We start from the raw sequence: 15,452 nt of genomic DNA, 5'->3' as shown, positions 1-15,452 counted from the left end.
AGCAGTAACGACGATTGTGCCAATGGAGCTTCTGTCTTTTCTTGAATATGCAGACTAGGAATGGTCCTCATAGGCTAATAGAAGACCAGCCATGGAAGCCAAGGGGCCATTAAAACTATTAAACAGGTCATACTGCCTGGTAGCGTTGATCTTGCTGATTAAAATGATACCTGTCTTGTGAAAATCGGTTGTGGCGTTCCCGAGGAAAAGGACTTTTATTGTTTATTGTTTATGCAAATGAGAGCTTCAGGGCCTGGAGTGGTCAGGCCCCGCCTTTGGTACAGTAAAGCCCTCATTTGCAGAAAGAATGAAAGCACTTCTTCTTCGGGAACGCCACAACCGATTTTCACAAAATAGGGAGCATTTTAATCAGCAGGATGAACCCTATCAGTTAGTATGCCTGATTTAATACAGTTATTCCTGCTGAGAGAAGCCTTTTAACTCAAAATGCACTAATAGGGAAAACAAAAAGTCTGCTTACAAGAAGAATTTACTATACAGGGGTTGTTAGCTCTATATAATCCCCCAATGATGAGCCGATTCCAGTGTCTCACCCCTGGGACCGCCATATAACTGTAATACATGAGGGGGAAAAATATGTCATCCCCTGTAGCGCCACCACAGGAGAAAAGAAGAATTACACAGTTCTTAATAAAGTCAATGCAAACAGTTGATATGCTGAGTCCTACTGACAGAAAGGAAACCAGTCATTAAATAGTTAATTGTGAATCTGGTGACTTTTCCTGTCAGAGTTGTTGTGTATTTATTTGCTTTCTGTTCACTTCATGGTTTCCATTTAATTCCCTGCTCCCATCAGTCCTTGGCACCCAGCGGCCGCCTGTTTACACAGTTATCACTGGAGGCTTTTGACATGAATCTGTGAGTTCCTCTGTAGGGTGAATGAACTGATCACACAGTGTTTGAGCACCACTGGTATGATGTGTGGGCACTATGGATGTGACATCTTGGGGGGGGGGGGGCAGGTGCTGAGGCGATAAGATATCTGGGCACTACTATTATAATATTTGGGTGCTGCTGGAAAGATGTCAGTATACACAATATGCACAGTGTCAGTATAAGATCTGGCTACTGCTGTTCATATCTGGGCACTGATTTATGGTCATATCTGGGCTCAGATGGTCATATCTGGGCACTGATTTATGGTCATATCTGGGCACTGATTTATGGTCATATCTGGGGACTGATGGTCATATCTGGGCACTGATTGCAAACAGGGCACTTGCCCAGGGCCCCTATCCCTAAATGGGGCCCCCTGCTGAGCTGTCCAGACAGAAGTAGAAGAGAGCTGGTGGTGGCACCTGAGAAGAGCACAGACAGCACAGCAGGGAGCGCTGGTCCCTGGTCTAGCCGGCAGGGTCAGGGTCCTTATGCTGTAGTGAGGAGCTGGGTGCTGCACCCATAGCACGGGCTCCACAGCAGTCAGACAGACCTTGGCCCCGGGCCCCTTCCCCTCTCTCACTGGAGGCCCTGCACTGGGAAGGTAATGGCCTCCTCTGCTCCTGTGGTTACTGGTTCAGAATGTCGCCCTCTAATGACCGGACATATGTGCTGCCGGCCCCTCTCTCCTCTCTGCGCTGCAGACATAACCTGATAGGTGCAGGAGGGGGGGCAGCCTGCAGACAATGTACAGGACCCCCACACACACTGTAGATGGTTTGTTTTTTACTATTTGCTGTCTGGAACACAATTGTCTAAATATGATGTAATCTATCTATCGATCTATCTATTATCTATCTATCTATCTATCTATCTATCTATCTATCTATCTATCTATCTATCTATCTATTATCTATCTATCTATCTATCTATCTATGGAAGAAAGGCAGTATTTTGGCTTCAGTGACACAAGTGGATGCTTTATTCCCCCGCCCTCCCAGCCCCCTCAGTCTATAGATTTCAGCTCCTGAGTATCATTTACATTCCTTATTACTGAGCCACTGCATTTTTTTTTTATTGAATCTTGGTATAAATCTGGCTTTTGCACACAAACCGGCCGTTCCATGCATTGGAGACCGCAATTTGCCGTCCCAATGCACGGCCACCATCCATGCGGTTACCGCAGACGGAAACAGACCCATTCAACTTGAAAAGGTCGTTCATCCGTCCGCACCATGTTCTATTTTTTTGTGGTGCGGAGGCACGGAGAGAAACCCCACGGCAGCGCTCCATAGTTCTTCCGTGGGGTTCCGTGCCTCCGTTCCGCACCTTCTGGATTGCGGACCCATTCATGTGAATTGGTACACATCGGTGATTTGGTGAGCACACGGTCGGTGCCCACATATTGCAGACGAGCAACGGCCGTCTGCACGAGCCCTTAGGCTGAGTTCACACTTCAGTTATTTCCATCAGTTATTGTGAGCCAAAACCAGGTGCGGAACAGGAGGAAATCCTTCCATTACACCTGATCTCTGTGGAGGCGTCACTACTGGTTTGGGCACACAATAACTGATGGAAATAACTGACCAAACAACTGAAGTGTGAACTGGGCCTGACCCGCTTCCTGACACTGGCTCTCGGCTCCGGTGCTCTCCGACCTCTGCTCAGGTCCCTGGATGTCATCATCCATTTTGATGCTGCCAGCAACCAATCGTGGGCCGTGGCGGTGACTTCTCCGCTTGCGTCGTGAATAAATGTGACTGTTGATACAGTACGTCAGAATTTGGGGCCCCGCTTTTAATTTCGATCAGGGCCACATTTTGTCTAAAACCGGTCCTGCTGCTAGTCATATCTGGGCACTGCTGGTCATCTCTGGGCATTGATGGTTGGGCACTGCTGGTCATATCTGGGCACTACTGGTGTGATATCTAGACAGGGAAATCCTATCTGGGCACCTCTGTTCATACCTGGGCACTCTTGGTGTGATATCTGAGCATTGCCCATTATATCTGGGCACTGTTGCTGCCATATCATATTGCAGTTCATATCTGGGTAAAGTATCTGAGTCCTGGTACTTATACTGGTGCACAAGAGCTGTTGATACACTACTGGGCATCACTAGCACTTACTGGGCATCGCTAGTACTTACTGGGCATTGCTGGGCATGTTGGCTCTCAGCTCCCTTCCCTCCAGTTGACCAGGTTTTGTCCAGTAATGGCCGTGCCTGTCTTTCACAACACACTTCCCTGTTTACTGTATTACAACACAGATAATCCTTCCTATTTCTTTCACCACAGAAGGTCTTGCAGAGAAGAAGGGAGGGCGGGGGGTGGGCTGTGCCAAAACCTCTTTATAAGCTGGGGCCACTCATTGTGACCACACACAGAGGAGAAGTGCTAAGGAGTCACTGTACCTAGGAGACCATCTGAAGCCATCATGTCCTTCCTGCTGCTGCTGCTCTACATCTCTGTCATACCGACTGCCGCAGGTCAGTGCCACCAGTGATGGCCCATGTCCCTTGCCCAGAGGGGCATCTTGGGGCCACCACATTGTTATGGGGCATTTGCATGTGGTATCTATGACTGATGCATTGTTACCTGGGCATCAATGCCTGACATATTGTTATGGGGGCATCTTTGGTTGGAACAGTTAGAAGGGCATAGATAGCACAGTGTTATGAGGCATTTGCATCTGCCACTTATAGAGGCATCTGTGGTTGGCACATTGTTATAAAGCCACTGTTGCTGTTCTTCCTGTAGGCATGTACTGGAACATGGGGCTTTGGTGGTAGATACCTATGGGTATTCTGTAGCTGGCACATTGCTTTGGGGGCATCTATGGTTGGAACATTGCTACAGGAGAATCTGTGGTTGCTACATTGTTATGGGGGCATCTATGGTTGGAACAGTTATGAGGCATCTATGATTGGCACATCTTTGGGGTATCAATGGTTGGCACATCTTTATGGGGTATCAATGGTTGGCACATCTTTATGGGGTATCAATGGTTGGGACATTGTTATGGGACATCTAAGATTGGCACATTGTTATGGGTAATCTATAGTTGGCACATTGTTATGGAGCATCTATTTGTAGACAAATTATTATGGGGCATCTATGGCTGGCACATTATAGATCATGTATGGTTGGCACATCGTTATGGGGCATCAGTGGCTGTCACAGATGGGGTAGTCCTTGTTTGGCACTTTGTACTGGGGCTTCTCTGGCCAGTTTTCTCCTATAAATGTTGCAGGGTAGGCACCACCACTTGTTCCTTCTTATGCTCGGCCTCCATCTCCACTTTGTGTTCCTCAGATGTGGACAATGTCTATTGCTTTGCGGAAGTGAATGAGCAGACCGGGGAATGTGAGGACTATCTTGGGGAGGGCATGTCACATGTGGACTGCTGCCTGAACATTAAATATGCCTTCAAGCTTGATCAACGTTCTCCATGTCAGGCCTGCCGGTAAGAAACATCACTTTCCTACATTCTTCTGGTTTCCCTTGGAAACAGACATTTTAGCTCCGCCCCATAGTCAGACATGAGACGTAAGAGCTCGGCTCCCACAATGCACTGTTCTCTGGTGACAGGAAACCTAAAATTCTGGATTTAGCATGGGAGGGCAGTAGGGGATGTTGAGGATGTGTTTTGGACCTTGGGGTGATATTGGACACCAAAAACCAAAGGATCCTTGGTGACCCCAGAGTCTCACACAATAGTGGGACTCAGCTATGGTGTTGCTATGTTCGGTAGGTGGAAAGCAGTAGCGCCTGGGCCCTGGAGCCTGAAGGTTCCTAAATACTCCTCTGTCAGATTTTGAGGACCTGACAATTCATTCATCTGGTGGGCAACCAGAAGAGTCAACCCTGTCCAATAACAATGTTCCTCAGGGGGACCACTTTGGACCACAGTATGGATTCTAAGGTGTTTTTGTCTTTTCTCTCCAGACTGCCTGAGTGGTCTCAATGGAGCGCTTGGTCCGGATGTACGGTCTCGTGTTTGGAAGGCGTTCAGGAGAGACGGAGGATCTGCATAGGACAAGGCGACTGTAAAGGAGATGAGGTAGAAGTTCAGTCCTGTAGCCTTCAAGACTGCTGTCCTCGTAAGTACAAACGCACAGGTTGCTGGGTCCAGACTTTTCATGTTTTATTTATAACCGACCAAGCAAAATTTCCAGGAAGCAAAACCAAAAATGTTTGGGGGTCCACCACCCGTCCTAAGATTCGGCAGCTGACCTTCACTGGCAGTAGGTCGGGGGCTTCGAGCTTGTGCTCAATATTTGAGTTGTGATTTGTGCAAACAGTAGATCAATACAATCTACACAGAGCCAAGAGTCGAGGCCGCAGCCGGAGTACACAGAGCAGATCACCACCCCCTGCCGGGTACTGCTGCTCTGGACCTGCAGGGCGACCATCAGGGGCCTCCTCAGCAGGGCTTTACATATGAGGGCACTGTAAAGCAGTAGTATGTGGGTACTATATAGAAGTTGTATGTTGGCACTATACGGCTGTATTATGTGAGTACTGTATGGCAGTATTATGTGGGTACTATATGGAAGTAATATGTTGGCACTGTAGGGCAGTTTGTGAGGACTATATTCAAATATTATGCTGGCACTGTATGGCAGAAGTATATGGATATTATATGGAAGTATTATATGGGGACTGTATGGCCGTAGCATATGGAAGTATTATGTTGGCACTCTATGGTAGTACTATGTTGGCACTGTCTGCCAGTAGAGTGTGGGTACTATATGGCGATATTATGTGAGCACTGTATAGCAGTAGTATGTGAACACTATATTGAAGTATTATATGGCAACATAACAACAGAACCGTTTTTCATCAGATTACCATTTGGCGGTCAGTTTTTAGTGGCTGACCATCGGCTGACATGAGTCAAATCTAAAAATGTCCCCATTTCCTTCTGTCTGCCCCAGCTTTATGTCACATCCTCACCTGAGTCTAGCATAGTGATGTGACCGCTCTGATATCTCTCACCCTTTGTTGCTTCTCTGCAGAGGCCGGAGGATGGTCTGATTGGTCCCCATGGTCTGACTGCTCCGTCACATGCCAAGTCGGACAAAGGCAACGGACCAGACAATGCAACAACCCTCCACCGCTATGTGGGGGCGGCTGCGTCGGCAAGAGCATCGAGACAGTAGTCTGTGACACCCAACAAGTCTGTCCGAGTAAGAGAAGCGACAGTTGTCACACTAATGTTATGTCATAGGAGACAATGAATTAAAGGGGTTCTCCGGCCTTAGTATCTCGTGGGGTTCTAGGTGCTGGGAACCTACTGATGCCCTGATCGAGGAGGACACTCAGGGACACGAAACAGGAGAACCCCTTTAAGGCCCCCAGAGATTTAATTGTGGCTTCCCCTGTTCCCAGCTCACGGCTCCTGGAGTAACTGGGGCCCCTGGAGGCAATGTTCCGCCAGCTGCACAGTAGAAGGTTCTCAAAATTTCCCAATTCAGTCTCGTTATCGAGATTGTGATAACCCTGCACCCTCTACGATCCCACCCGGCAGACCATGTGAGGGGAGTAACCAAGACACCAGAGACTGCCGAGACCTGCCCTTCTGTGAAGGTAAGCTCCTGGAAACTGTCAGCAAGCTGCTGTTGATGGATCTAACAATCTTTGAGGGCTTAAAAGTGCCCACTAGATATAGGCCCTGGGTCTGAAGTTATAGGCACATTCATGTTAATCATGTTCTCACCTGATGTAGCAGAGATGATGAAGCAAAGTCCACTGAAACCCACCAAAGCAGAGTTATCTTAAAGACCAATGTAGTATAGTTATCTTAGTGATTGGTGTAGCAGAGTTAATGGGAGACCAGGGTAGCAGAGTTGTAGTACTGCACTGGAGACAAATATAGCAGCATGATGTAGCAGAGTTGTAGCAGTATATCGGAAACCAGTACAGCAGGGTGATGTAGCAGAGTTATAGTAACATATTGGAGACCAGTATAGCAGAGTCATGTAGCGGGGTAGTAGCAGAGTACTAGAGACTAGTATAGCAGAGTCACGTAGCAGAGCTTTAGTAGCACACTAGAGACTGGTAAAGCAAAGTGATATAGCAGAGTCCTAGAGACTGGTATAGCAGAGTGATGTAGCAGAGTTGTAGAAGACCGATATTGCAGAGTCATATAGCAAGATTGTAGCAACATACTGAAGATCACTGTAGCAAAGTTGTGACAGCCCCCTGGAGGTTAGTATAGCAGAGTGACCTCGCAGAGTTGTATCAGAATAGTTGATGATGTAGCAGAGTTGAACTAAATACTGAATGTGACAAAAAAGCAGCTAGTGGGAAAGGATGCTCCAGACCGACCAAAATCATCAGGTGGGGCCATATAACCTGGAGGGATGACGTCCCAGCATGTGAGAAAAGCAGCACAGCGAGCAATAGGAGGGGAAAGAAGAAAAAAAAGTACTGATCTCCCTGCTTGTTGACTATTTCCATGTCAAAACAGCTTAAAAAAAGAATAATAATGATGACTATATAGTCATCATTCACCTTAAAGGGTGACAAATGCAGGATCTGTGTTGATTTATGTCCTTTCCCTGCAGTGAATGGAGTGTGGGGGGCATGGCAGGACGACTCCGAATGTTCTGTTACCTGCGGGGTTGGGCGGATAAGACAGAAGAGGTTCTGCAATAACCCTGCCCCCAAACATGGAGGAAGAGATTGTGCGGGGCCTCCAGTCAAACAATCTTTCTGCAATACAAAGAAGCCATGTCCCAGTAAGTGCCAGGTTTCCATTCACTGACAGCCAGCAGAGCCACAAAATCTAAAAAAAACAACAACTCTACGATCTTTTTGTCTCCTGCAGTCGATGGGACATGGTCGGCGTGGGGAGAGTGGATCGAATGTGCCCGATTGCAGCAGGATGATATTAAGTGCAAGAAAAAAGTTGGGAATCAGGAAAGACTTCGCGAATGTCAAGCCCAAAGTCATGGAGGGCGGTGGTGTGACGGGCCGTACCGGGAGAGCCGGGCCTGCTACAACACAGAGGGGTGCAACTGTGAGTGCCGTGCCCGAGGTCCTGCCCAAACCTCCCAGCAGCACAGTCCATGAAGAGGACCTCTTCTAGGCTTCTACTACATGACATGACACCACTTCTAATTTCTATCACATTTTGTATTTTTTTTTATGCAGATGACGGTTCCTGGTCAGAATGGAGTCCATGGGGGCTGTGCTCAGCTGCATGTGGGGCGGCGGAAAAAGAGAGGAGCAAAGTGTGTGAACCGCAATACCCCGACTATCCGTAAGTACTGCACCACAAGACCATTCATATCGATAGGGGGTAGTATTATAGTAGTTATATTCTTGTATATAGGAGCAGTATTATAGTAGTTATATTCTTGTATATAGGAGCAGTATTATAGTAGTTATATTCTTGTACATAGGAGCAGTATTATAGTAGTTATATTCTTGTACATAGGAGGCAGTATTATAGTAGTTATATTCTTGTACATAGGAGGCAGTATTATAGTAGTTATATTCTTGTACATAGGAGGCAGTATTATAGTAGTCATATTCTTGTACATAGGAGCAGTATTATAGTAGTTATATTCATGTACATATGAAGCAGTATTATAGTAGTTATATTCTTGTGTATAGGATCAGTATTATAGTAGTTATATTCTTGTACATAGGAGCAGTATTATAGCAGTTATATTCTTGTACATAGGAGGCAGTATTATAGTAGTTATATTCCTGTACATAGGAGCAGTATTATAGTAGTTATATTCTTGTACATAAGAGGCAGTATTATAGTAGTTATATTCTTGTACATAGGAGGCAGTATTATAGTAGTTATACTCTTGTACATAGGAGGCAGTATTATAGTAGTTATATTCTTGTACATAGGAGGCAGTATTATAGTAGTTATATTCTTGTACATAGGAGGCAGTATTATAGTAGTTATATTCTTGTACATAGGAGCAGTATTATAGTAGTTATATTCTTGTACATAGGAGCAGTATTATAGTAGTTATATTCTTGTACATAGGAGCAGTATTATAGTAGTTATATTCTTGTACATAGGAGGCAGTATTATAGCAGTTATATTCTTGTACATAGGAGGCAGTATTATAGTAGTTATTTTCTTGTACATAGGAGCAGTATTATAGTAGTTATATTATTGTACATAGGAGGCAGTATTATAGTAGTTATATTCTTGTACATAGGAGCAGTATTATAGTAGTTATATTCTTGTACATAGGGGCAGTATTATAGTAGTTATATTCTTGTACATAGAAGCAGTATTATAGTAGTTATATTCTTGTACATAGGAGCAGTATTATAGTAGTTATATTCTTGTACATAGGAGCAGTATTATAGTAGTTATATTCTTGTACATAGGAGCAGTATTATAGTAGTTATATTCTTGTACATAGGAGCAGTATTATAATAGTTATATTCGTGTACATAGGAGGCAGTATTATAGTAGTTATATTCTTAACCATATTTCTTTTTATTGCGGTAAGAAAACAAGGCCACAAGCCTACACAAGACATCAGTATCATAACATTAAGAGTCACAATAGTTATCCAGCATACAAGTCATGTGTAAGCAATACCAGCTATTATCATCTTCATCAAAAACATACATCAGAGGAAACGAAAAGAAGGAAGGAAAAAGGGATCAGAGAAGTGAGGGGATCCTGCTCTATCATGTAAAATTCCTGTGTGATTTCCACGGGGACCATAGCTTTAGGAAACAATGGCGAGAGTTCGTTTCCCAATGCGCCAGTTCCTCAAAGCGGTAGATTTGATCTACCTTGTCCGTCCACATATCTAGATTTGGAGGGGAATCGGTTTTCCACAAAAAGGGAACTAGTAATCTCGCAGCTGTGATCAGCATTGTAGGGAGATTATTTTTGGCCGGGGTTATCGTGCTATTAGGGCACCACAGTAAGATAAGTTTAGCATCTAATACGACTTTGGTTTTGCAAACACTATTAATCATTGATTCTACCAATTTCCAAAACGGTTGAATCTTATGGCAGAACCACCAGATGTGTGATAATGAACCGGTTTCTATGCCGCACCTCCAGCACACCTCGGGTACCTCAGGATTAAGTTTGTGCAAGAATTCAGGAGTTTTGTACCATCTACTTAGTAGCTTAAAAGAATTCTCCTGAATTCTTACACAGCGACTGAAGCCATGAGAATGAGCTAAAACAAAGGCTCTCTCTGGTTCTGTTAGGGTCATAGAAAGCTCTCGCTCCCATGAAGTCAAATACCCAAGTTCTGGTGGTAAGAAGGAAAGCATTTCTTTATACATCTGGGATAATGGCCTAAGAGGAGGCCTAGGAGCCAGGACTTTCTTCTCAAGCCAGGAAGGGGAGCTATTACTAGCAAAGGTTCCAACGCATAATTTGGTATCTCTCTTAAAATCTGCTAAGTGGAAAAAGGGAGCTGACTTGATTTCGGGGCGATCCAATATTAAATCCCACTGCAAACTACCATCTGGGAGAAGGATATCCCGCAGGGACAAGCCAGCGAGCCTAGACCAAATCCCAGAGGGGTTTGACACAGAAGGATGAATATAGCTCTGTAACAGTTTAAGAGGCATACAGGGGTTAGGGAAGCTAAACTGCTGGGATTTGACCATTTTAGACCATTCTACTAGCATTCCCTTCCAAACCGGGGATGAGGCGTAATGGTTAGCTGAAAAGGGCCTAACACCCCATAGAGTGAGCTGATCTTGGTTGGTGAGTAGTACAGATTCGAGCCGTGAGCAAAGGGAGTTAGATTTACATGTTAGGGTAGATATACATCTACATAACTGAACAGCAGTGTAATATGACTTTACATCAGGCATCCCAAAGCCTCCAAACTTCTTATCTCTTGTAAGGACAGAGTAGGCAATGCGTGGAGACTTACCATTCCAGAGGAAGCGTGTGAACACCCGGCGGACCTCTGAAAAGTATGAGTTTGGCAACCATATAGGGATGGCTTGTAGCAAATAAAGAAATTTGGGGAGAATGAAAGTTTTCAGATAGTTTTTCCTCCCTATCCATGAAACAAAAGGGAGTTTCAAATTTTGTAAGTGGGTGCGAACCTCTTGTAGGAGTGGAGCATAGTTAAGGGAGGCTAGGTCTAGAGTATTGGCCGAAACATGTGTTCCTAAAAACGTAATGTCTCTGGAGGCCCAGGTAAATGGAGTGGAGCGTTTTAGACTGTTGACTACAGATTGAGGGCAAGAAATATTAAGTGCCATGGATTTCCCGTAATTTATTTTGAAGTTGGATACAAATCCGAAGTCCTCAAAAGTATTCAGCAACTTGGGCAAGGCTTCCGCAGGGTTGGAGGTCATGACTAAGAGGTCATCCGCGAATGCTGCAGTAACATGAGTTTGTGGGCCAATCTGAAGGCCTCTAATAACAGGGTCTGATCTAATTTTACACAGAAGGGTCTCCATGACCAGTACAAACAGTGCCGGGGAGAGGGGGCACCCCTGTCTTGTCCCGTTGGTGATGCGAAATGGTGGGGATAATGCTCCATTGACTTTGACCATGGCAGAGGGGGCCGAATAAAGGGTGTTGACAGCACTGATAAACTGGTCCGGGAGGCCAAACTTCGACAGGGTCCGCGACATAAAGAGCCAGCTGACCCTGTCGAAGGCTTTTTCCGCATCTGTGCTCACTAGGACTAAAGGCTTAGAGGATCTCTTGGCCCAATTCACTAGGTGTAAAAGCCGCACCGTGTTTTCCGACCCCTGTCTGCCATGGACAAAACCTACTTGTTCTTCATGTACAATATCAGGGAGAACATCCTGAAGCCTGGTAGCCAGAATTTTCGCCCACCACTTCACATCATTATTAAGTAAAGATATTGGCCTATAGTTACTGCAGCATGTTGGATCCTTGTTTTCCTTATGGAGGACAGTAATGTGCGCCAATAAGGAATGAGGAGCGAGAGACCCCCCTGTCAGAAGGTAGTTGCACAAGTTCCTAAAACGTGGGATCAACACATCTTGAAAGGATTTATAGTATGCAATGGAAAATCCATCAGGGCCGGGGCTTTTACCCGATGGGATCGACATAAGGACCTTGCGAACCTCTGAATCGGAAATAGGTTTAGTCAGGAGGGAAGTTTTTGATGGGGATACAGAGGGAAGATCTAGAGACTGCGAGAATTTATCAGTAGCCTCGGATAAATCTCCTGGTGTAGTTCCATTAGGGGGTGGCAAATTATATAAGGCCTCATAGAAGGCACAAAACGCCTTAGCGACATCTGGGGTGGACTTATGTATTTTGCCCTTGGAGTCTTTAATAGAGGAAACAAAGGAGTCAGAAAACTGCTTCTTGGCAATCGCCGACATCAGTCTGTTTCCTCTATCCCCATGAGCATAGGCCTTAAATCGGGAACGGAGGACCAACTTTGCTGAGGTGACATTCAATAAATTTTTTAGTTTTGTTCTGGCTTCAGTTAGTTCTGCTAGGGTGCTTATAGCCTGAGATTCCTTGTGGGAAGATTCTAGACGGGATATGGTCGCCAATAAGGCGTCCAGGGCTAGTGTTCTTTGTTTTTTCACAAAGGCTCCCAAAGCTATGAGTTCCCCCCCTTAGGACCACCTTATGGGATTCCCATAGTATAGAAGGAGAAGGAGGTGAATCTGGGGTGTCATTAAGTGTGAAAAATTCAGATATTGAGGCCTTAAGTTTGTCTGCGTGTCTAGGGTCTAGAATCAGGGTATCATTAAGACGCCACAATCTCTCCTTTCTCTGCGGGCCAGACAGGGAAAAATTAACAATGACAGGGGCATGGTCGGACAATGTTATATTACCTATCCGGGCTCCAGAGACATTACGTACATACGAACTAGACAGGAAAATGTAATCCAATCTGTGAAAAGATAGTTTGGCATGTGAGTAAAAAGTATAATCTCGGCCATTGGGGTTTAGGGCCCGCCAGACATCTAATACTTTAAGTTTTTTCAGGGAAATTTTTAATCTTTTCAAAAGCCTATAAGATACAGAAGGTCTGCCCGCCGAGGTGTCCACCGCTGGCTCCAGAGCCACATTGAAGTCGCCCCCCAGTACTAATAAGCCCTCTGAGAAGGAGGATAACGCAGCAAGGGTCTGAACGAGCCATGGTACTTGGCCTTTATTGGGAGCATACACGTTGGCAAAGGTCACTGGAGATTCACCCAGTAAACCCTTTACAAAGATGTACCTGCCCTCAGGATCCGCTGAGATAGCCGAGTGTTTAAAGGGGAGGCATTTATGCACAGCTATACTAACCCCTCTACTGGTGGAATCATGAGTACTGTGAAACCACTGGACAAATTTCTTAGGGGGAAGCTTAGGAATCTTGCCCGTTCTGAAATGGGTCTCTTGCAAAAAGGCCACAGAGACCTTATCTTTCAGAAGGAGAGATAGAGTTTGAGACCTTTTACATGGCTCGTTCAGCCCGTGCGCGTTTAGTGAGGCGACCACTATAGAAGACATTTCTGAATACATTTAGGTGAATAAATGCATAATACACCCATGGAAGTATGGAAGAGCACGCATATGATATGAGCAGGAGAAGGGAAGGAAGGTAAGGAAAGCACAAAAGAACAAAAAATGAACAAGGGAACATTAAACATGTCAAGTTGACCAGTGAGTAATTCAGACATGACACCCGTCTGAAGAAGGTTGGTACTCTACCTATCACCAGCCAAGACAGGGTTGGACTGGCGAGGGGGCAAGTAAAGCACCTGTGGTCTGAACAAAAGAGACCAAAACAAAAAATGTGTCCAGCATCTTAATCCGTCCGGACATCGCCCTGCAATGAGGAGCAGGATGCGTTATCCTAGAGGTAGCGTCCCGCGGCAGCAATAATACGGTACAGAACCGTTAAAACATAACATTAAGCCCAACTAAGAGATAGGCCATAAAAATAAAAATGCAGAAAACCTTTAAAGTGTAGAGAGGCCAAGTCTTTAGTAACCTGTGTAACAGAGGTGAGTAACAGTCATCTCCTATTCTGGGGAGGTAAAATATCAGCAAGGTATGCTTACAAGCAACTCTAATCAGGTGGGATCTCTGTCCATCCTGCCGCGTCCCGAACGATCCGGTTTGCCTGCGGACGCCGTCTGCCATGCGGTCACACGAGGTGGTGCGGGAAGGGCGCCATCTTGGTCAGCCGGTAACCATGAGGGGATCTCCATCGGAGGGACATCCAGGGACCGCCAGACAGAATCCAGGTCAGCAGGAGAGCGTACGGTGAGTAGCTTACCATTCCTGGAAATCGCCAACCCAAAGGGGTATAACCAGCGGAATGGGGGTCGAGGTTTTTCTCAGGATGTCCAGGAGAGGCCTGAGAAGGCGCCGCTTGGCCAGGGTGGATGGCGCGATGTCCTGGAACATCTGAATCGGGGTATTTTCGTATTCCAGTACCTCCATTTCTCTTTGGCTTTTAAGGATGGCTGCGGTATCAACGTAGCTCAATAAGCCGCAGATTACGTCACGTGGCGGTTCTTGCGGTTTGGGCCTAGGGCGCAGCGCCCTGTGTATGCGCTCCACCACGATTCCCGCCGCTCTGTCAGGGTCCAGCAGCTTAGAGAACAATTCACGTGCTACAGTCGGTAAGGCCTCCGCTGCAAACGCCTCAGGTAGGCCGCGGATGCGGATATTGCGCCGGCGGCTGCGGTTTTCTTGGTCTTCCAATTTCAGGAAGGCATCGTTTAGCAAGGCCTTGTGAGACGCCAGCACCTCCGACGCTTTACTTTCGTAGGTCATGATGGCCTCCTGAGTGGCTTCTAACGCCACCACTCTCTGCCCCAGATGCTTCATGTCGTCCTTGATATCAGACAGGTCTTGTTTCAGGGGCGAGAGGGCAGATTCAAGGACCCGGCGCAGGGTTCGCTCTGAGAGAGGTGGGTCTCTGGGTCTCTTGTCCGAGACATCGGAGCCGCTGCCTGCATCTGATAATTCCCCTGCGTCAGAGTCTTGTGCAGCAGACGTCGCCATATTGGGGCCTTTCTGCGCCGTGAACCTCGACGTTTTCCGGAGAAACTTCTCCATCTCTGGCTGTTTGGAGCGCAGTGGGGTGGACTCTGAGCTTCCTCTGTTCTTTTCTCTGCCAGGTTTCCCCATAATCAGGCAAATTATGAGCTTTTATAGGGCAAATGAGCCGGAATGCTGGAGGAGCTCAAGCTCGTGCGGCCATTCAGCAGCGTGGCTCGGCTCCGCCCCCCTATAGTAGTTATATTCTTGTACATAGGAGCAGTATTATAGTAGTTATATTCTTGTACATAGGAGCAGTATTATAGTAGTTATATACTTGTACATAGGAGGCAGTATTATAGTAGTTATATTCTTGTACATAGGAGCAGTATTATAGTAGTTCTATTCTTGTACATAAGAGCAGTATTATAGTAGTTATATTCTTGTACATAGGAGGCAGTATTATAGTAGTTATATTCTTGTACATAGGAGCAGTATTATAGTAGTTATATTCTTGTACATTGGAGCAGTATTATAGTAGTTATATTCTTGTACATAGGAGGCAGTATTATAGTAGTTATATTATTGTACATTGGAGCAGTATTATA

The 15,452-nt window shown here is 45.8% G+C and overlaps 1 protein-coding gene across 1 annotated transcript in view; it reads left to right on the top strand.

Moving 5' to 3' along the window:
• Positions 1-3,242: 3,242 nt before the first annotated feature.
• Positions 3,243-15,452, top strand: part of LOC121009248 (properdin-like) — a 29,360-nt gene continuing 17,150 nt past the window's right edge. Inside the window, exons 1-8 of the mRNA XM_040442235.1 lie at positions 3,243-3,385; positions 4,212-4,362; positions 4,845-4,999; positions 5,918-6,088; positions 6,291-6,488; positions 7,469-7,642; positions 7,732-7,923; positions 8,058-8,166. Coding sequence (XP_040298169.1) covers positions 3,334-3,385; positions 4,212-4,362; positions 4,845-4,999; positions 5,918-6,088; positions 6,291-6,488; positions 7,469-7,642; positions 7,732-7,923; positions 8,058-8,166 — 1,202 coding nt within the window. The 5' untranslated portion in view covers positions 3,243-3,333. The remainder of the gene's footprint in view (positions 3,386-4,211; positions 4,363-4,844; positions 5,000-5,917; positions 6,089-6,290; positions 6,489-7,468; positions 7,643-7,731; positions 7,924-8,057; positions 8,167-15,452) is intronic.

The sequence above is a fragment of the Bufo bufo genome, chromosome 8, assembly GCF_905171765.1.
Source record: "Bufo bufo chromosome 8, aBufBuf1.1, whole genome shotgun sequence".
In the NCBI taxonomy this organism is placed as follows: Eukaryota; Metazoa; Chordata; class Amphibia; order Anura; family Bufonidae; genus Bufo; species Bufo bufo.
This window is presented reverse-complemented; position numbering and strand designations above follow the sequence as displayed.